The 22948-nt window shown below is 45.8% G+C and overlaps 1 protein-coding gene across 16 annotated transcripts in view; it reads right to left on the reverse strand.

Annotated features, from left to right (window-relative positions):
- The window catches only part of KIAA1217 (KIAA1217 ortholog), a 484815-nt gene that overhangs the window by 201006 nt on the left and 260861 nt on the right, over positions 1–22948 (reverse strand). For 13 of the 16 annotated variants that reach the window (XR_010988310.1, XM_068146315.1, XM_068146326.1 and 10 more), the window contains one exon: positions 21159–21445. Coding sequence is in view for 12 of the 16 variants with exons in the window: in XM_068146315.1 (XP_068002416.1) it covers positions 21159–21445 (287 nt within the window). In the remaining 4 variants the exon portion in view is untranslated. Of the gene's footprint in view, positions 1–5292; positions 5390–14293; positions 14860–15042; positions 16088–21158; positions 21446–22948 lie in introns of those variants that run through there. The other 3 variants (XM_068146320.1, XM_068146321.1, XM_068146317.1) reach the window with 3 other exon arrangements.

Genomic DNA, 22948 nt, shown 5'->3' on the forward strand with positions numbered 1-22948 from the left:
TTGGGGTCTCACCAGAGCAGAATAGAGGGGGGAGAATCACCTCCCTCACCCTGCTGGCCACAGTTCTCTTGATGCAGCCCAGGATGTGATTGGCTTTCTGGGCTCCAAGTGCACACTGCTGGCTCCTGTTGAGCTTCTCATCCACCAGCACCTCCAAGTCCTTTTCTTCACGGTGGCTCTCAAGCCAGTCCCTGCCCAGCCTATACCAGTGCTTCAGATTGCTCCAACCTAGATGCAGGACTTTGCACTTGGTCTTGTTCAACTTCATGAGGCTGGCTTGGGCTCACCTCTCCAGCCTGTCAAGGTCCCTCTGGATGGATACCTTCCCTCTAGTATGTCTGCTGCACCACACAGCTTGGTGCTGAGGGTGCACTCAATGCTACTGTCCATGTCACCAACAAAGATGTTAAACAAGGCTGGTCCCAGGACTGATCCCTGAGGGCCTCTGCTTGTCACTGGCCTCTACTTGGACATGGACCCTTTGACAGCCACTCTTTGGTATCATTTGGTATAATTTTGGTATTTCATCTTTTAGATCATTTCCTGGATGCTACAATAATCTTCTAATCTTCTCTCTCCAGCTCCTAAGACAGTGATCACCAAGGACTTCCTCCTACTAGTCTCTCTCTAAAGATCACTGTACTCTAAAAATTATTTGTGCCAGCCTGAATGGAGCAGGGAAGACAAACACCCTGCAAAACAAATAAAAAGCAAAAATCCCACCTGCAGCATGGTTTGCTTTCATTTTGTCTGTCTAATGCTGTGGTTGAATAAAACTATGAGAAGTTTCCTGTCCTGTGAAACAATATCTGCAAAGCCTTAAAAATAAGCTTGTACTTACTCAATTTAGAAGAGAATAGAATAGAATAAACCAGGTTGGAAGAGACCTTCAAGATCATCGCGTCCAACCTATCATCCAACACCACCTAATCAACTAACCCATGGCACCAAGCACCCTGTCAAGTCTCCTCCTGAACACCTCCAGTGATGGTGATTCCACCACCTCCCCAGGCAGCCCATTCCAATGGGCAATCACTCTCTCTGTGTAAAACTTCCTCCTGACCTCCAGCCTGAACTTCCCTGGTGCAGCCTGAGACTGTGTCCTCTTGTTCTGGTGCTGGCTGCCTGGGAGAAGAGACCAACCTCTGCCTGTTTACAACCCCCCTTCAGGTAGTTGTAGAGAGCAATAAGGTCACCCCTGAGTCTCCTCCTCTCCAGGCTAAGCAGCCCCAGCTCCCTCAGCCTTAATGGTTGGATTGATTCAAATAGTGTGAAACTGCTTAGATGAAGACTGCACTACTTCTGTGTTAAGTGGCACAGCCAAGTGTCACAAAAAACAAACACAGGTTTTGTCCTGTTCACTCTCAGGCTGGTGATTACAAAAATAGGGGGAAAAGAGCCTGTTACATGGCCTATGATCTTATCCCATATCCCTTCTGACCAGCACAATGTGGCAGGAAAGATACAGCTTTACTGATAAGAAGTATCTCTCTTTTAAGTGAAGGAATAGTAGCTGCTCTCCTTCAAGTCAAACACAGCTCATAGTACAGAAACTTTCCAATATGATGAATTATTAACTTGTCTCAGCTGTGTCTTATTCAGCATTGGGCTGAGGAAAAGAAGCACAGCTTCCACAGTGCCTCCAGATCTCAGCATCACTTCTCATTTTATCAGTGCCCTTTGGACCCACAGAAGCAAACTGCAATCTTGTTACCAGTCAAAATTTACTGCTGAAAAATCAACAGTTGAATTGGATGCTTTAGAGATCACCTACAATGAACTGCTGTAAACTCACACATTCATCTGGGATGGTGACGTCAGCTTGATGATAGAATCATAGAAGTGTTCTGGTTGGAAAAGCCCTTCAAGATCATCAACTCCAACCGTTCTCTAACTCTGCCAAGGCTGGTGTTAGACCACATCCCTCAGCACCACATCTCTGCCTTTTGGGAACACCTCTCTGTAGAGCCTTTCCAGTGTTTAATAACCTCGATGTTGTATATTCCTACTCACTGAGACCTCCCAACAGGAAGACCTCAGTTACAATGCACCATCTGCCTTGTACCATATTTACTTGGAGCTTTTAGGAAAGGCAGTGGGGGGAAACAGTGAAATGCCTTCATTACACTGCTGACAACCAACATTAAGATCATTGAGTCCAACAATACCCTAACATCTCCCTGTACACAGCTGTTAGACCATGTCCCTAAGCTCTTCATCTTTAAACATCTCTGGGAATGGTGACACCACCACTTCTTCCCTGGGTGGCCTTGCACAGGAACACAAGCATTTTTCACTGTGAGGGTGACAGAGCCCTAGAGCAGGCTGCCCAGAGAGGTTGTGGAGTCTCCTTCTCTGACACCTGCCTGGATATGTTCCTGTGTGATCTGCTCTAGGAGTTCCTGCTCTGGCAGAGGAGTTGGACTGGATGATCTTTTGAGGTCCCTTCCAGCCCCTAACATTCTGTGATTCTGTGATCCACAGGGGATATTTGAGCATCAGGCCTAATATGTGTTTGAAGCAGAGGCTTAGATGAGAAACAACTGGTTGATCCTCCTCTCAGATGAGAAAAAAGTGACAGGAGAGATAAGACACATTGCATGGGCTGTGGGGCTGGGCAGATTTGTTCTCTGCAATGCTTCCTTGCTGTCTGAACTTTCAAATGATCTAACAGCAGAGCTATGATTATGACTGCTTACCTGTCTGTTACAATGAGAAAGCTGGAAGTTCTCCCTTTATTAGTGAACCAAGGCAGTCTAGCCATTTAAGAGACAAGCTATGTGTTTTTGTGGATCATGGCATCACAACACACTGTCAACCCTGCAATCTGGGCTTGACATTCGTTTTCAAAAGGGTTTTAGTGGTTCTCCTCTTAAATACAACACCCAACACACTTCAAACTGATTCCAGCTGAAATGTTTCCCATGGCTAATTGAAGCTTTTCTTCCCCACATAACTCTTGTCCAACTTTCCCTTCTTCTTAAGTTGCAGATAAAATACCTCAAACCTGACTATTGCAGTGCAACACCACCAGACTCAGCTACTTTGCTGACTTTGAGGGAACAAATGCAGGTGATTCTGTGGGCTGGCAGAGCTGGCAACATGAATTCAGGCTGGCTGGTTCAGTTAAAGAAGCAGTCAAGCAGTCGGCAAACATACATTTCCAAACATAGGTCTTTGCTGAATATAGAGGTAAATAAAACCAGATCATCACCTTCCTCTCCACTATTTGAAGGCAGAGTGAACATTTTGCAGTGATGGCTGCGTTTTAACAGGCCCCTGAAAGATCACAGAACCCAGACATTCAAGGAAGCTTTCAAACCACAGGGAAGATAAGCCAAAAACAAAGCGGCCCTGGCTAGACAAACCCCACTTGAAAGGCTTGATAACTTTTGTCTGACTGCTTTTTACAGAGGAAGTTAGAAGTTAGGAAAGCTATTCTGCCTTCAAAATCTATTAGATTTGAGTGTGGTCCTAACATTTAAAAAAGGGGGGGGCAGGAATACATTGACAAAAGCACAGACATTTTGGCAGTATCCAGGGAAGTCAGACAAGCAGCAGCAGAAAGCAGAGATCAAAAGAACACACAAGTTCTTTTATTGTAGAAAATACCTGGAATTCCATGTTTATCTTACCACAATAAGCTACTGAATGGTTATCTAAGCTGCCCTTGTTTTGCCAGGCGACTCAATACAGCTGTAGGTCTTACCCTGCCTTAATTTCAGCCTGTGTGTGTTTAAAATGCTACAGAGCAAGTAAATCTAATCTAAAAGGTTATATATATATACATCTCCTTAGGAAAAACAAGCTTCACAGAGAGTGATCATCCTTAACAGAAAATCCTTTTTTTTTTGGTACCAATTTGGAATTATTTGCCCCAGTTGCTTGAAGGAAAATCACATAAATCACCTATCTGTGATACAGCACAAAAATCCCAAACCCTCCTGTCTCTCACTAACATGTATTGGGAGAAATCCCTCCAAGTACATTGAAACAACCCCAAGCCAACATGACCGTCCCTGGAGGTGTTCAAAAAAGGATTGGATGTGGCACTTGGAGCCATGGTTTAGTTGTCAGGAGGTGTTAGGTACTAGATAATAGGTTGGACTTGATGATCTTTGAGGTCTTTTCCAACCTGGTTGATTCTATGATTCTATGGGAAGCAACCCCTTCTGTCTCTCTAGTAACATATCACTAACACATATTGGGAGAAATCCCCCAAAGTACATCCAACCAACCCCAAGCCAACATGAGAAGCAACCCCTTCTGTCTCTTAGTAATGTATCACTGGTGGGCATTGGGAGAAATCCCCCAAAGTACATCCAACCAACCCCAAGCCAACATGAGAAGCAACCCCTTCTGTCTCTTAGTAATGTATCACTGGTAGGCATTGGGAGAAATCCCCCAAAGCACATCCAAAAAACCCTGACCCAACATGAGAAGCATCTCACCAGTGCCTGCTTGAGTACTTGTGAACTCCCCCCCTCCCTTTCCCCCTAGTTCTCCTTCTCTGAACTATTAAAAGTTTATTAAATTCCAACTTTCCCAAATTCCAAGCTGGCTTTGCTGATCTAACACAGTCACAAAGAAATCTGTCTAACAGATTATAAGCGAAACTATTCCTGGCAAAATAACCTCTCTGAGACAGGTTGAAGTCATCCAGGAACAAGATTGGACTTGTGAGCTCCCAGTTTCTTTAAAACAAAACAATACCTGCTGGCACAGCATCAGGGGGAAAAGAAAAGATATCTCAAACCCAGAATATTACAGCAGAAGCAAGAGAAGACATGGGAAACAAAGTAGCTCACTCATCTTCACTGCCCAAGTGTCTTCAGAATACAGGTCTACTGTTTTCTAACCCTTCAATTCACAAGAGGCCCACAAAGGAGCAGTGACTCCAGAATCCTGGAGACTTTCAGTACAAGGATTAAACCTTACATATAAACACTCTGTAATTAATGAAGGAAGCTTCTTGAGTTTTGGACAGCGTACGACAAATTCTGACACCATGAGATGAAATCAAATTGTATTTGCACAGGCCAAGGGAAGCTTTTCTTCTGTAGACTGTCAGTCTCTCTCTCAAAAGCATCTTTAGTAACCTAAAAGGTTTTGAGCCTTTCAAAAACAACCCAGAAACATCACAGACAATAGAACACTACTATTGAACACTTAAGGACAACCCTGCTTACAGGGAGCAGCCTTCTGAGAAAAAAAGAGATCTGTCCCAGAGCTTCCACTAGCTCTAACACAAGCCCCTCAGAGGAAAGCCCTGGCTCTTCATCACACCTCTACCTTGCTTGCAGAAGAGGCACCAGAGGAGCAGCAAAGAGCTGAGAAGCTCCTTTTTCTTCTTGGTTGCACCACAGGAGCACAAGCAGTTGCCTCCTCCTCAAACACCATCCTCTCGGTAACAGATTGCCACCAGCATGGAGCAACGGCAGCAGGAGCAGCCGGAGTGCCTCTTGCTCCCAGTGCAGATGTCCCATAGGTGTGCATATGCAGCAGAGCTTCACCTGATGTGAAATTTGGTCACACATCCGGGTGTATGAATGACTCATGTGTGAAAAAATACTGGTTTTTCATGGTTGCATGCTGGAAAACGGGTGGGGATTGAGCAAATACACATTTGCACATAGGCTAGGGCTACTCTTTTGTGACAGGATTAACACCCAAGACCAAGGAAGGCATGATTTGGCAGTGGAGAAAGAGGGTGAAACAAGCACAGTAAGAAGACACGGAAACAGTGTGACCAAAAGAATACAAATAGTTAATGCTATGGTGAAATCTCCTGTGGAATTGAGCTACAGCAGCAACCAAGTGCCATATGCGACCTCTGCAATGGTCCTGCACTCAGAGAATCACAGAATCATTTTGGTAGGCAAGAAACCTCTAAAATCATCAAGTCCAACTGTCAACCCAACACCACCATGGCCATTAAACCAGAGTGCCATGTCCACAGCTTTCTTGAACACCTCCAGGGACAGTGACTCCACCACCTCCCTGGGTAGACCATTCCAATGCCTGAACACTCTTGCAGGAAAGAAATTGTTGCTAATATCCAACCTAAACCTTCCCTGGTGCAACTTGAAGCCATTTCTATCATTTGTTAGAAGGCAGAAGAGACCAACCCCCAGCTCACTTCATCCTCCTTTCAGGGAGTTGCAGAGAGCGATGAGGTCGCTCCTCAGGGTCCTTGTCTCCAGCTATTCATTGGCCTTGGGATGCAACCTGACTCCTAGTTGCAGTGGGGTCCCAGGCTGGGTATGGGATTATCCCAGTTGTTCAGGATGGGATTAGAAGGCCGTGGCTGGAAGCCCTGCCTTCCCAGCAGCACCCATCAGCTGCTGGGCTGAGGGAGCTGCAAGTGCCCAGGGTGCCAGGCAGCAGCAGGTGCCTGCAAGGCCTGCCCTGAGGGAAGGCGCCAGAGACAGCATCCGGTGCGGAAAGCACTTGGTAAAAATAAACCCGAAGGGAAGTACACATGAGCCAGGCATGAAAGGCCTGCATCTGATATCAGAGCAAGAGCCATCGGTCACACAACCTGCTGCCGCTCTGAGCCAGCTGTACTCGACAGCAGGAGCATGTTTATTGACAGAGGGCTGGAGCACCTCTTCTATCAGGACAGGCTGAGAGAACTGGGGTTGGTCAGCCTGGAGAAGAGAAGGCTCTGGGGAGAATTTAGAGCAGCCTTCCAGTACCTGAAGGAGGCTGCAGGAGAGCTGGGGAGGGACATTTTACAAGGGCTTGTAGGACAAGAGGCAATGGTTTGAAACTAGAGAAGCAGAGATTTACATTGGACATTACTGTGTCCAGTTCTGGGCCCCTCAATTTAAGGACATTGAGACTCTTGAACGTGTCCAGAGAAGGGCAACGAGGCTGGGGAGAGGTCTTAAGCACAAGCTCTACAAAGAGAGATTGAGGGAGCTGGGGATGTTTAGCTTGGAGAAGAGGAGGCTCAGGGGAGACCTTCTTGCTCTTTTACTATTACCTGAAGGGAGGTTGTAGCCAGGTGGGGGTTGGTCTCTTCTCCCAGGCAACCAGCACCAGAACAAGAGGACACAGTCTCAAGCTGTGCCAGGGCAAGTTTAGGCTCAAGGTGAGGAGAAAGTTCTTCCCAGAGAGAGTTGTTAGCTATTGGAATGTGCTGCCCAGGAAGGTGGTGGAGTCACCATCCCTGGAGGTATTCAAGAGGGGATTGGACATGGCACTTGGTGCCATGGTTTAGTAGTCACAAGGTCTTGGGTGGCAGGTTGGACTTGATGATCTTTGAGGTCTCTTCTAACCTTATTGATTCTATGATTATGAAGCAGTTCTTGGCTATGAGGGTGGTGGAACACTGGCACAGGCTGCCCAGGGAGGGGGTAGAGGTCTCATCCCTGAAGACATTCAAGGTCATGTTTGATGGAGCTCTAACCATTCTGATCTAGTTGGGGATGTCCCTGCTTACTCCAGGGTGGTTGGACAAGAGGACTTTTAAAGGTCCCTTCCAAGCAGTGCATTCTATGGTTCTACTCTGTGGTTCTATGATTTCATTACCTGGGCCACGAGGGCCAAGAAAAGCATCGTGTGATCTGCACCTCCCTTGTGCCATCCCACCCCAGCCTTTTGCAGTGCTCAGAAGGGAGAAGTTCTGCACCAATTTCCAGAAAGCTTTTGATGCTGTTTCTATCACATGTTTTCATTTAAATTCCCCAGCAGCAGACACCACACTAACTGCCTGTGGTAAAACAGAGAGTCCCCAGGCTGTGTAACGCAGAAACCCTTCCCAGCTCCTCTCGCCCACACTGGAGCATGTTGGGGCTGGCAGAAGGAACCATCCTGCCTGTGCCCCTAGTGCTGGATTTAGTATTAGCCAAAGAGATGGCAGCTTGGATTAGCAGCTGAAATCCAATTGAAACAATAGTGACCCTCAGTAAAACAAAACAAAACAAAACAAAATCCTGGTACCTGCAATCCTGTGGTGACTCTAAGAACAGAGGAGTACTGAGGTTGTCCCATAGCCCTAGGGAGTAGATGTTGACACAGTGCTATCTTTTTGATGCACAGCTATTAGGCAATTTTATTGTGAAATAGCTTTTTCACAAACAAAGAATGCATGATGCACATCATGAAAGAGTGAAATTAGCACAGGGCAGAGTGAGGATTTGTAAATTACTACCAGGGAATCACAGAATGGTAGGGGTTGGAAGGGACCTTGAAAGACCATGGAGTCCAACCCCCCTCCCAAGGCAGGCTGACCTAAAGAAGGTTGTACAGGAACACATCCAGGTGGGTTTTGAATGTCTCCAGAGATGGAGACTCCACCACCTCTCTGTGCAGCCTGTTCCAATGCTCTGTCACCCTTAAAGAAGCTCCTACTCATGTTTAGATGGAACTTCTTGCATTCAAGTTTGTGCCCTTGTCCTGTCACTGGGCACCACCAAAAACAGACTGGTCTCATCCTCCTGACTCCCACCCTTTGTAAGCATTGATCAGATTGCTCCTCAGTCCGCTCTTTTCCAGCCTAAAAATCACAGAACCACAGAATTTTAGGGGCTGGAAAGGGCCTCAAAGACCCAATCCTCTCAGTCTTTCCTCATAAGAGATGTTCCAGTCCCCCCATTATCTTTGTAGTCCTTTTCTGTACCCTCTCTAGCAAGTCCCTGTCCTTCCTGAAGCGGGAAGCTGGAGAGGAAATAAGTAACCTAAGTGAAGAATTTACTGAAATGGTAATTCCTCTGTAAAAACAAAAGTCAAATAATTTTTGGAGACATATAGGAATTTTTATAAATGACCTAGCTTTCCAGGCTCAGATTTTTAATGGAAGTGTTCACTTACAGCCACATTTTAAACTAATTCTTTTCCACATTGTGCTACATGGTAATTCTTCCATCCAAACAGTATTTACTGTTATTTAAATCAACCAACCGATGTCATACAACTATTTATTTACTCAGCCAGTAGGAGATAAGTGACATTTCTCCTTACTTATTCTAATCTGAGCCAAATATTTGCTCCTTCTGTGAGTAATTTATTACTAATTACAGCATTTTGTGCTGCTGAAACCAGGGCTGGCAATGAACAACCGCAGCTGAAATGATGCTTTCAGAGCATGGTGGAAGAAAGCCCAAAGCTCATACATAGGCATTGACAACAGGTCTGTTTCCAGGCTTTAGACACCCACATAGCCACAAAATAGGTGCAAATTGGGAAAGCCTCATCTGGCAGAGAGTGTATCTGGAAGGGAACATTTCAGGGAAAATTAGAAATCAGACTCAACCTCTTTCAAATAGAAAAAAAGAAGTTTTAAGCCTTTGGTTTTTCACTGCTCACTTCCGCCTTCCTTGGAAGACAGATGTGTCCCTCCAGACTGACTACTTAGCTTGGACTGAAATTGGATTGCAATTAACTTTTTCCAGTTTGAATGAAATCAGTGTAAGAGGATGGGATGGAGATAGCCTATCAAATATACATGTAAAAAATGTAAATCCCTTAGGGGATGAAATATTCTTATGACTTAGTTGAGCTCTGAGATTTTGAGTCAGGAAACATGATCACAGTGAAGAATTTAGCAACCCAAACCAGAACTGGACATTCCTGCAGGTATCAAGAAGATCCAGTCCTACCACTAAGAACAACATAATTTTGGAAGATAAATCTCAAACTGTGGGGCAAAGGAATCTGTAACTAACTGAAGATCAGAATGTACATGATGCACATGGGCTGATTACCCAGCACCCACCCCCTAAGAGGCTGCTAGCACCTCCTGACGAAGCCATGGTGAAAAATATACTGGGTTTTCTGGATTCCAGACATAACTTAAGAGAGCAGCTTCTCCAGTCCTTTCTTTAACAAATCATGTCAATATTTAGGCCATTTATTCTTTTTTTTAAACAAAGTTAGCCTGTGGCAACTCCTCCCCTCCCCACTCCCAAGAAAGAAATATATATGAATAAAAGGACCCTCAGAACAATCTCACAGAATCACAGAATCACCAAGGTTGGAAGAGACCTCAAAGATCATCAAGACCAACTCATCATCGCAGACCTCATGAGTAAACCATGGCAACGAGGCTGGGGAGAGGCCTTGGGCACAGCCCTGTGAGGAGAGGCTGAGGGAGCTGGGATTGTTTAGTCTGGAGAAGAGGAGGCTCAGGGGAGACCTTACTGCTGTCTACAACTACCTGAAGGATGGTTGTAGCCAGGAGGGAGTCGGTCTCTTCTCTCAGGCAACCAGCACCAGAACAAGAGGACACAGTCTCAAGCTGCACCAGGGGAAGTTTATGCTTGAGGTGAGGAGAAACTTCTTCACTGAGAGAGTCTTTAGCCATTGGAATGGGCTGCCCAGGGCCACTAACCCAAAGTCTTGGTGTGACAAGATGCAAAACTTAAACCCATCAGATTCTGAATTTACTGATCTGGCACAATTACCATCATTGGGTAAACATCAGGAGACACATCTCAGGGACTGCTGACAGGGTCACAGGTGTTGGCTGCTCTTTTAACAATAGCACTGCTTCCCCGGGTGTACTCAACCCGCTTGTAAAGAAAGGAAACTGGAGTACATGGTCATAAATTATTTGCTTGTCTTATTTACTCTTGTTCTCTTATTTGAACCCAGAAAAGAGATGTAAATCCCAGGGATTATGCCTAAAGCAATCTTGTTAATCAGGTGACATTGGTGCAATCTGCCTTTGCTACAAAATCAACTGGAAAATGCTGTAATACAGCAGCAGTGGTCCAGAGGTGCATTTACTTTGCAAGTGGCTGATATAAATATGTGTTTCCCTCCCTAGTGAAAATGCAAAGAGGACAGAAATGTTCCCAGTTGGAAGCTAACAGGACTATTCATCTGGAAAGAGAACAACCCAGCTACATTCACAACCATTTGCAGGGAAATAGTCTTGAGCCACACCAAATGTTCATAAATACTGAGCCTAACCACAGGCTACTGAAGGAACCCCCAAGGAGTGACGCTGCACTGCAACCTTAGGTCTACTACCAGCATGAACTGTCATCATCACCCAACACATCTGCCTGTCTGTGACACTCCTCATCTGCCAAACATACCTCACATCCTCTGTAACACACCTCCAGAACTAAGGACAAGAGAGTGCCTGCTGAAAAACAGCAGGGGCAAAGATATCTGTAGACCAGGGCTTCATTTTCACTTCTGTCACAAACTTCCTTTGCTCCCATAAGTTAATATGGGGCTTGAAAGGAACTTTAACTAACAAACCCCACCTACAATGATGCTCTGAAGACATCTCCCATGCTGTTCACACCTCAGCTGGGCAGGAAGCCCAGCAACTTTAGGTGCTTTGAAGTAGATTTGGAAGACGAAACAGTGGCAAAGAACATGTCACACACCAACCTACTTCTGCAGAATGTGTAATGTAGAAGGGGAAGATTCAGCTTTCTGGCTGCCCAAGCCTGAAGGAAGTTCTACAGTCGCATCTCCATCTCTGGGCAGAGGACTTTGATAACCAGGCTAAAGCAGCACAGGGCCAGAGCTCTCTCTGTCACTGACTCCTGAAAATTTGCTGCCAAGAAGAAAGGGAGTTAATGAAGAGAGAATTCTGTAGTCCTGTGACAAGTTTCTTTCAGCAGCTGACCTGAGGGGCTAACCACAACGATCTGGAGACTGAACCCTGTAACACATCACTGCCCAATGGCTGAACTTCAAAAGGGAAAATGTAGGGTTTGCCTATCCCAAATCTCCAAGCGCCCCTGGAGGAAGAAGAGCAATCAGGCACAGGTTCATAGGAGGTGCCTCTGCCACGGGGGTGATCACTGCCAGGTCACTCTGCAGGTCTCATGCTCTCATCTTCACCAACACTGAAAGAACTTGTCCTGCAATGAAGCCATCCACCAAACAGGAGACTGCTTCAGCGCAGGTTTTGGTAGCCATCCACAAAGGCAACACAGAAAGCACCAGGACTAAACAGAGTATACACCAACCCCATATCTCTAAGTGGCTTAGGGTACTTTTGGCCAGAAAAAGAATGTAGGTTTCTGAAAGCTAAGGAATCTTAGGTGTCCACAGTCACTGGGAGAGGTTTCCATGGGCAACTCTCTTGAATGCAACTGCCTGAGCTACGCTTTGAACCATACCAAAGTCCTGGATTCTTTATGGGATGTAACCACGAGTACCAAAACAAGATTACCAGGACATTCAAACAGTCAGCTGAGCACAAAGGAGTCGAAAAACATTCTCCTTTGTCACAAAATTAGGTTAGAAAAACACATGCAGCAAACTCACATGAACAAAGGTAAGCATGTAAGAACTACCTGGGGACTCGTGGGTTACAAGCAATCCAGGCTACTTAAAAAGCAGAGGCGTTGCCACGGAAGAAAAGTTACTAATCCTGTTGGGGCAAAGTAACTGCGCGGGAGTGTGGTTTGCGTGGGGGGAGGGAAGGGAAAAGAAAAGGAATTGCTTTATTAGCCCTTTTGCAGCTTGGTTTTGTTTACTTTTTTTCTTCCCTTTTAAATGTCTTTCAACTGGCAGACATAAATGAAGACATTTCAGTTCATCAAAGCAAGCATTACTCCAGGAGATACCTTAGGGCTGCTAGTTTAAGATGTACCTTAATGCACCGCCTTGCTTTTTGTAAACTTCAGGGTAGAATTGAAAGACTTTCCACTGAGATGCTCTGCTAGGAATATTCCTCTTCCTCAGTGTTTTCACTTACAGAGCATACAAAGTATTGCCCCTTTGCTTTGCTAATGAACCAGCTCTTTGTTCCTCTCCCCGTCGGGCTATTTATAACTATCTCGCAATCGCGGCATTATCTGGGGGCTAAAGAGCATGTTTCAGCTCAAAACAAATGGACGTGTCACCTCACCTCCTTCCATAAACAAAGGCTAAGGGCTTGGAATCCAGCAGAGATTTCAGCTTGTAATCATGTTTCATGCGCTCACTTTCAGAGCTTTTCCGAGGTGCTTTTCACGACGTGAAATCAGAGCAGTTGCCCTTGACGTACAGCGGCGGTGGGAAGCGATAAATTGTTGCTCCAGGTGGCACAGGAGACGGACGGGGGACACGCGTGGATGCTGCACTGGCTCCCCACTTCCCGCACGGGCAACGTGCTCTGCGGGGCTTACAAAGACTATCCAGGGAGGAGGGGGAACTGCCATCTCATGTGGGCAGGGAGGTAGTACCCATTGGTGGAGAGAAGGCAGGGAGTCGGAGAAATCTCCTGCAACAGCTTCTGAAGGGGTTTGTTGTTTTCCTCCTGAGCAAACCCCTACAGCCTGTGCTGACACAACAGCAAGTTCTAGCTGCTACATCTCCGATAAAAAGCGCATTTTTTGGATGGCACATTACAGCAATGTCACAGTATCACAGTATATTAGAGGTTGGAAGGGACCTCAAGAGATCCTCGGGTCCAACCCCAGTATGTGAACCAACTGAAACAAAACCGAACAAAATAGACTACAAAAGTCTGCAGCAACATCTACCCATATTAAAAGCACATTCTTCACAAGGCACTGTGTACATTTCAAAATCAAATGTAATTTTCAAACTGCTTTTTAGCCACAGAATCAGAGCACTGCCTAGACTGGAAAAGACCTCTAAGATCATCCTGTCCAACCATCTGTGCCAGCCAGTACAGACCAGAACATTATTCACGCGATATTAAGGATAAATCAGTTTCTCCTTACCCAATTTCATGGCATCAAGGAGCAGAAGTGTAATGAATGCAAAAATACACCAATTGCATTTGACACGGTGTCATTTGTACCTCTGCTAGTACTCAACAATTAACACTCAGACACTGGGAGAAAGGTTAAATTGAAATTAATTCACAAACATCCCCACTACTGGTTTAGCTGCAAGATGCAAGTAGGGGTAAAAGAGTTGTGACCAATTTTGTCACTCTGTCCTCCTTTCAATCCATTCCATTTAAGAATCAATACAGGTTCCAAACAATGTTTGTTTAACTTTGCCTGATCAAGCAGTACAGAACACTAGAAAACTTTTCTACCCTGTTTTTTCACCTGGAATTAGATAATGTGTTTCCCGCATCCCACAGCCTCCTCATTCCCTAAATCCTGCTGAGGATTTACACTCAACTGAAGTTTCTCTCAGGTTCACATTTCTCAGGTGTCTGTCAGCAGAACTCGAGATTTTTCACATATTTAAGCTCTAACATTAACCAGGGCAAGACCCCCGCCCCCATTGCCCATCTTTCACACCCTAATCGAACTCTTTTCATACTGAGTGACCAATCCAACTGCACTTTGGAGCCCTAAGCCTGCTCCCCGTTATCACCCCGCAGCAGTGCGGGGCAGGGGGGGCTACCCCTTACCTGCTGCTGTTTGCTTGCCCTGTCATCACTGATGGAAGCACAAAAGGGGTTGCAACTAAGAACCCCGGGGAACTGACTCTCTCTGCAGAGGGGCTGAATACACCCCTTGTGTTTATACCTAACCCCCCAGAAGCCCCAGTTGCCTTTCTGGACTTTCACCTCCAAATGTGTTTACCCTTTTCTAATGTACTTTTACCCACGAAAAACACCTCTATTAAGAAATGCCCCAGCTTTACCCCATGATATCAAAGCAAAAGTCACTTCAACAGGCTGATAGAAGAATCCCCGTAACAAAAAATAACCCCCAAAAAACTTCACTATTCTTCCAGGTATCAAATCCTGCAATAAATGCTGTTGCAATATTTTTTGGGGGGGTGTTCTAATTTAACAGTGAAAAAAAGGAGAGACATCTGGCAGTAATCTACAAATAAATACACAGTGTCTCCATTCTTGGTTTCTCCTCCAAAACACTACCTAGGACATTTTTGCAGCATGATTCACACAATCAGCATAATACAGAACGATGCCTTTCGAACCACTCCGAAGTCGCAGCTCATTCAATAGAGAGCTCACTTTGGAAAGAGGAGAGGCAACGTGCCATGCCAGAAAGCTCGCTGTATTGACACAGCCCTGCTGCCAGGAGGAACAACGTGGGGAAGCAAACTCCACAGCTTCCAAAGCATTTGGGTGTTTTTTTTTTCCACAGCAAGGTCAGAGAAAGAAAGAAAGAAAAGAGAAGGCTTATTTACCGAAATGTGAGACGCTCCACAGGTGCGGCCAGAGATGGTCTGAAATCCTCTCCCTTTAGTTCCAAAAAAGTTTTAATTTATGATGAAGCCAGTAATAATCCTCCCAAGCTGCCAGGTAAAGAGCACAGCCATGTCTCAGCTGTATTTTCTTTTGCCCTTTTGCAGCCTAACTTTGTTATTTGCATAAAGCTTAGCCCTGGCCTATAGGACTTTTTGAACATCTACATGTTAGATTAGCTGTCTTGACATGCTCTATCAAGCATGACATCATGGATCTCCATGGTAACCTTAACCACACCTGCCCAGATGCCAGAGTTACCTGTCATGTTCAGACCTAGCTGAGCACAACCAAAGAAAAAACCCTCTCTCAACCACCACCTTCCAGGCACTCAGCCTCGCACAGGCACTGGAAGGGTTTTAGTTATTCGAAAAGTAATGCAAATCTGATTCTATTCTCCAGCAAAGTTGCTCTTCACAGAGCACTGGCTGAAATGCCAGAGCTGCTCCTGACCCTTCCACACCTCCCAGTGTACTTCCTAGTCAAACAACAACAAAAGAAATCTGTGGCAAACATCTTCCAGCTCGTTTACTTCGGCCACGCTCATAAGCTCCGGCTCTGAAAAACTTCTACACGCTCCTTTTGGCTCTCAGCCCTTCAGAAAGAATTGTGTTTTTTTGAGAGGTGACTTGTAAAACAGGTTCATGGCAGAGATTTCCCCCCCCTCCCACGGCCAGGTTACCATTTTAACCTCTTAATTGCCAACTCTTTTTCATCTCTGCAGCTGCTGGCCCAGCTTTCACGCTTGTTCCTGCTCTTTCCTTTTCTGCTGACTGCAGTCAGCCCCACACTGGTGACCACGTCCTGCCATGAGGTTAGCAGCAGATGATTCACACCCCCTCAGACTTCAGAAGGCTGAGACTGTTTCCCTCTTTCCTTTCTCATTTTTCTTCCTAACTTTCCTGGGGATTACATTAGCACCTTGGTTTCATTAACCTAGACGAGACAGCCTTGGCAGAGACAAGGCATCCACAGATCCTGCAGAAACTTGCATTACCTATAAAAAACGATTTTCTTCCTCATCTTTCCAGGTGGAGGGATATCAGGGGCCCAGCTGCAGGGTTGTCTTGGGGGGAAGGGAGGGGGGGGGACCTGCAGCAAGAGGGCGAGCTGCAGGGCTGTGAGGTGCAGAGCTGTGACCGTGGGGTGCAGAGCTGTGACCGTGGGGTGCCTGTGGGCATTCTGGGGTGCACAAAGCATGGCAGAACTACCCACACCTCGATTCACCATACACACCAGCTTAGCTGCAGATTATTTGCCTTTACAGCAGAATCCCAAGGCCCTTGTGCAAATAAAGACAGACCCTGCCTCTGAGCTTCCCTTTCCAGAATAAGATATCACAGAGGGCAACAAACCTGCAGGGGGGAGGAGGGCTGAGCTGTGTGCACAGCTGGGAGGCTTCAGGTCACCACGGTGGTTAACCATCACTAATCCCTGCTGGCATTTTACCTGGCCATCAGTGTGCTGCTGACTTGTAGCAGGTTATCAAGGCTAGAAACAGGAGAGGCACATCCAGGGAAGGATTTATGTGAATAAATGAAGCCTGGAGGAAACCATTAATATGTAGTGGAAGATATGGACAACATTCAGAGCTGAAGTTGCTGGGGAAGGTGATGCAGTATGATCTGACAAGAGGAAATATTTGTTTACTGCTGTTTATTTTCTGTAAACCAGGAGTCAGTTTGCCCTGCTCAGATACTGGCAGGTAAAATGCCCACGACAAGAAAGCCCACAACAAAGCAGACAATTGCCAGTCTTGAGTTTAAGGACCATTTATGTTGGTTGTAGACCTGACAGGGTTCAGAGCAACCCAGAAGATAAATTATATCATGTCCAAGGAACTATCTTCTGCCTCTGACTATTGGAATGGTTTATGTTCTAGTTTCACCATTTGACATAGCTGTTGCATTAACTACTATAGATCTCCCACAGTGGGGGAAATTCTCACTGTGGATAATCACAGAATCATAGAATTGTTTCAGTTGGAAAAGGTCTCTAAGATCATCCAGAACAACCCCCAGCCTAACACCACCATGGCCATTAAACCATGCCCCAAAGTGCCATGTCCATTCATTTCTTGAACACCTCCAGGGATGGTGACTCCACTACCTCCCTGGGCAGTCTGTTCCTATGCCTGACCACTCTTGCAACAAAGAAATGTTTCCTAATCTCCAACTTAAACCTCCCCTGACACAATTTCAGACCATTTCCCCTCATCCTATCACCTGATACTAGGGAGAAGAGACCAACCCCCACCTCACTGCAACCTCCTTTCAGGGAGTTGTAGAGAGCAATGAGGTCTCCCCTCAGCCTCCTCTTCTGAAGGCTTAACAATCCCAGTTCCCTCAGCCACTCCTCACCAGACCAGTTCTCTGGACCCTTCACAAAGCTTTGTTGCTCTTCTCTGCACTTGTTCCAGCATCTCAATGTCTTTCCTGCAGTGAAGGGGGCTAAAACTTAACACAGTATTCAGGGTGTGCCCTCATCAGTGCTGAGCACAGGAGCAGGACCACTCCTCTGGTCCTGCTGGTTGCACTTCACTGATCCAAGCCAGGATGCTGTTGGCCACCTGGGCACACGGCTGGCTCATGTTCCAATGGCTGTCAACCAGCACCTCCAGGTCCTTTTCTGCTGGGGAACTAAATGTTGCCCCTTTCCAAATATTGGAGCAGCTGGAGAAGTAAGAAGGGAGGAAAGAAACCTGGACATCTTACAGATTTTGTATGTGAGATATATATAGATGGATATAGATAGATATATACAGATATGTTGCACACACACTCCCTAATACTTATGTATGTAGTTTGTTTGCTGTACCACTGCTACACATGCACATAGCAAAAGGAGGGGGGAAGGGAGGTATGTATGCTAAACACACATGTACACCCTCCAAAGCAAAATTATATTATGGTCTTGCTCATGGAGCAGCTGAGTAGGTGTACACAGTACATACACATACATACCCACACAGACAGAGCTGTGTGTCTATGTATACACACCCCTATGTGTACCTATACACAGAGGTGCATGTACAGGCACACACTCAAGCATGCAGACAGAGCACAGAGGTACGTGTGTGTGTGTGCACACAGACACACTCAGGAAGAGAAAAGCCCTGTAATGCCATGACCACAGAATCATAGAATGGCTCAGGGTGGAAGGGACCTCAGAGGTCATCTGCTCCAATCTCCCTGCCATGGGCAGGGACACCTCTCAACTAGACTTGGTTGCCCAAGGCCTCATCCAATCTGGTCTTAAACACCTGCAGGGAGGGGGCATCCAAAACCACTCTTGGCAAGCTGTTCCAGAGTCTCACCACCCTCATACTGAAGAACTTCTTCCTGAGATCCAGTCTAAACCTAGACTCACAGAAGCATAGACTCAATAAGGTTGGAAAAGCCCTCAGAGATCATCAAGTCCAACCTATCACCCAAAAGTCCAACCTATCACCCAACACCTCATGGCTACTAAACCATGGCTTCAAGTGCCACGTGCAATCCCCTCTTGAACACCTCCAGGGACGGTGACTCCACCACCTCCCTGGGCAGATCCATTCCCCCTTGTCCATTCACTGGACACCCTTATGAAAAGCCCCTCACACAACACCTGAAAATTCAATCTCACTGCATCTGATACACCAGGCTGTTGATACACCACATTTCCACCAAGGAAATTTCTCACAACCAGCTCTTGTAACTTATTTCTGCCTGTTCACAATGTGGCCTCACCCAGTTTATAATATTTTTTTTCCCCTTTTTCTTCTTTTTTTGTTAATAAGCTGTGCTGAATGGATGGAATTTCTCAGTCTTTCCTATTCCCAAGAAGGACTGTTTGATGCTCTGATAGTCATTTTAAAGTTATTTTGGGTCTGCAGTGATCTCAAAACTCCTCACATACAGCACATAAGTCTAATTATCAAAAAATAGAGGCAGGAGACTTTTGCATGAATTTTACCCTCAATAAATTAGCCAAGGATGACACATTTTAAACAAATAGCAGGAACAGTTACTGCATTCCTTCTGTAATTTATTGCCTTCAGAAAAGGCTCAAATTACAAAATGTGTAGGGTGTAATGCTGCAGGCTGTTCAAACTGGGTTTGCAGTGTCTGCAACACTGGAACTAAATATTTACATGACTCCAAAAGATCTAATCTTTGGATTTCAACCCCCCCCATCCCCCCATCCCATCCCCACCCCCAGCCTCCTTTATTTAATTTGTATGCTATCTTTATCCACCACCCAAGCACATTCCACACAGTCACTGAAGTTCATGGAAGAGATAAGTGGGAAGAAAGGGGAAAAATACATTAATGAGACGTTCAAAGGGTAGGAGGGAAACTGTTCAAAACTAAGGCTAGGAGGGAAACTGTTCAAACCTAAGGCTAGGAGGGAAACTGTTCAAACCTAAGGCTAGGAAGGAAACTGTTCAAACCTAAGGCTAGGAAGGAAACTGTTCAAACCTAAGGCTAGGAGGGAAACTGTTCAAACCTAAGGCTAGGAGGGAAACTGTTCAAAACTAAGGCTAGGAGGGAAACTGTTCAAACCTAAGGCTAGGAGGGAAACTGTTCAAACCTAAGGCTAGGAAGGAAACTGTTCAAACCTAAGGCTAGGAAGGAAACTGTTCAAACCTAAGGCTAGGAGGGAAACTGTTCAAACCTAAGGCTAGGAGGGAAACTGTTCAAACCTAAGGCTAGGAGGGAAACTGTTCAAACCTAAGGCTAGGAGGGAAACTGTTCAAACCTAAGGCTAGGAAGGAAACTGTTCAAACCTAAGGCTAGGAAGGAAACTGTTCAAACCTAAGGAATAGATCATCCTCCTTAGGGCTGAACTCTTGCAGCAGTTTTTAGGTGGCTACACATGGGTTCTAGCAGCTGTGTTCTGAGGCAGCGACAGCACCTGGGATCTCTAGGATGTGTCAAAGAGAAGTTGCAGCAGGGGGGGCAGGTTACCAAGTGACAATTTCTCCAAACCTGTGACAAGAGTCTGATCTCCAAAGGTTTGCAAGGCTTCCAAAGAGGCTGGGAATTCAGTCAGAACTCGCATGACAGAGTTGTCAAGAGTTGTTGTATGTTAAAACATACAATGTTTTTCCCAGCTTGTTTTTATTGCTTCCTGAACACCAATTTGCTGTTAGTGCTGCAAAACCTACAGCACCCCCAGAAAACTCTTAGAAAGGCTTTTTGCTGTCAATCATTTGTTAAACTAGTCATATGCACGAGATTTTGGAGCCTGAACTCTAAGTGCTGGTGGTTGATTGGAAAAAGAAAAAAAAAGAGATTAATTATGAGATAGAAGGTAGATTGCCTCAACAGATTAGCATTGTAGTCAAACCCAGAGTCCAGAGTTAGGCTGAATTCAGAAGGTGGAGAGACACCAGCTTCCACCTGCTCTGAGAAATACATCAGTGTGTCACATCTCCTCTGACCCTGCATCTGCTTTGCACTGCTGAAAAACAACTGAAGGCAGGTGAGGAGCAAACCACTTTCAGGTATGCTGCTGACGGACCTATGTGGATGTCAAAACAGCTTGGAGGAGGCAGATACCTGTGGATAAGTCCATTCTGTTTGTAATAAAAGACTCCAAACCAGAGAAGAAAACAAATGAAAGGGTAACAGAGCCAGCTAAAGCATACAGACACACTCCACAGATATTTTCTTTTCTCCCGGGCAGCGGTGCCAGCAGGGAAAGTGTAACAGAAGTTAACAGCTGTTCCATATTTTCCCTTCAGCTGTGAAAAGCAGATAGAGACCCATATACTGAGATCAAGAGTCTCACCTTCACCTCTTTCCCTGTGTAGACTCTTAAAAAAAAGGAAAAAGTGCTTCAAAAATGTCAGTTTCAACAAACAACGTGGAGGTGATACTGAATAGTTTTGTTGTGGCGATCCTTTCCCTGAATGTCAAGGGACTGACTGAAACTGGGGCTACATCAAAAGAATCTGTTGAATGCTGTGTCATATTCTCACCTTTTGGAATGAAGCAAGACTCAGCTTTGTAGGAGTTGGAAGGACTGTTTACACCAAAAATACAAAAGCAAGACAGAAATGTGGGGTCCGTACCTGATCTCTCAGTCTTTCCTGGTGTCCCATTATTGCTGTAGCATGGTGGGGATATTTCTGCTTCAGGTGCTCAAGAAAGGCCTCTCTCTTCCTGTCCATTTCTGAGGTTTGCATTCCCAGTATCTCTTTGGAACTGCGAGGGCCACCTACTGTGTGTCTTCGAGGGATGTTGCGGGTTGCCTTTGAGCTAGAAGCAGGGTGAGAGCCGGGCGCCGAAAGGAGCTCTTTAGATCGGAGGCATTCCGCATCGTCCAGCGACGTTACATGCAGACTGGGCTTTGCCTGGTCTGGAAGAAAACCAAACCCAAACAGCAGGTCTTAAGAACTTCACCCTCAAACTCACCTCAGTAAGAAAACCATCCATGCCAAAGCTAGGTTCTATTACAAGTTTGTTCGTGTTCAATGGCATGCTGGGGCGTGCTGGTGGATGAGAAGCTCAACAGGAGCCAGCAGTGTGCACTTGCAGCCCACAGAGCCATTCACATCCTGGGCTGCATGAAGAGAAGCATAGCCAGCAGGGTGAGGGAGGTGATTCTCCCCCTCTGCTCCGCTCTGATGAGACCCCATCTGGAGTACTACATCCAGTTCTGGAGCCTCTATTACAGGAAGGATCTGGAGGTGCTGGAAGGTGTCCAGAGAAGGGCCACAAGGATGAGCAGAGGGCTGGAGCTGCTCTGCTATGAGGACAGACTGAGAGAGTTGGGGCTGTTCAGTCTGGAGAAGAGAAGGCTCTGAGGAGACCTTATTATGGCCTTTCAGTATCTGAAGGGGGCTACAAGAAAGCTAAGGAGGGACTTTTGAGGGTGTCAGGGAGTGATAGGACTGGGAGGAATGGAACAAAACTAGAAATGGGTAGATTCAGATTGGATGTTAGGAAGATGTTCTTCCCCATGAGGGTGGTGAGACACTGGCACAGGTTGCCCAGGAAGGTGGTGGAAGCCTCATCCCTGGAGGTTTTTAAGGCCAGGCTGGATGTGGCTGTGAGTAACCAGATCGAGTGTGAGGTGTCCCTGCCCATGGCAGTGGGATTGGAACCAGATGATCCTTGATGTCCCTTCCTAACCTGACAGTTCTGTGATGCTATGATTCTATGCTCTGCATCATTAGGCATGTACATCTTGGAAGAAGTGGCCTGCAAAGAATCACTTCTCTAAGCCATGCACAGGACTAGAAGTACTTTTAACACACAAAGCCACAGCACTGCTTCAGAGGAAAGTGAGCATCATTGAAGAAGAAGTTCCTTTCGTATCTTCTTGAACTACACTGACTTGAAAAGAAGGTCTGACAGGGCCCTTATTCCCTGACCTTTAAAATCTACATGCTTGCCACCAGAAGAAACAGAGTTCTTCAATAGGCTCCAGTACACTTAACGGCCCCATAACCAGGATCCAAAAGACAGCAACTGATAAACCTCCTTTGATGAGGAGATCTGAACTCCTTAATCTCTTCCTCAGTGTGTTTCCAACATGCTTTGAAACACCTACAAAATAATAAGAGAGTTTTGGAGGCTTCTCCCCACCCACCCCCCCTTATTTCTGACTGGGGTCTGGTTTTAGATTTCATGGATCTCCCTTGGATTTTATACGTCTCGGGACAGCAGACTGGAAAATACTACATCACTTTTTTCAGCAAAGAATTTCTTAAGAAAGAGCATAAAAGTGTGATAGACAATGAAAAAAAAAACCCTCAGAGAGATTTTACAACTGTAAGACCAAAGACCATGATGACAACTCTAAAGAGATAAGCAGACACTGAGGGTACCTAAGTGCTGGCTTATCTTCAGGTAACTG

Source organism: Melanerpes formicivorus, unplaced genomic scaffold (genome assembly GCF_026170545.1).
Source record: "Melanerpes formicivorus ecotype bairdi unplaced genomic scaffold, bMelFor1.0.p_v2 SCAF_13, whole genome shotgun sequence".
NCBI classification, from domain to species: domain Eukaryota; kingdom Metazoa; phylum Chordata; class Aves; order Piciformes; family Picidae; genus Melanerpes; species Melanerpes formicivorus.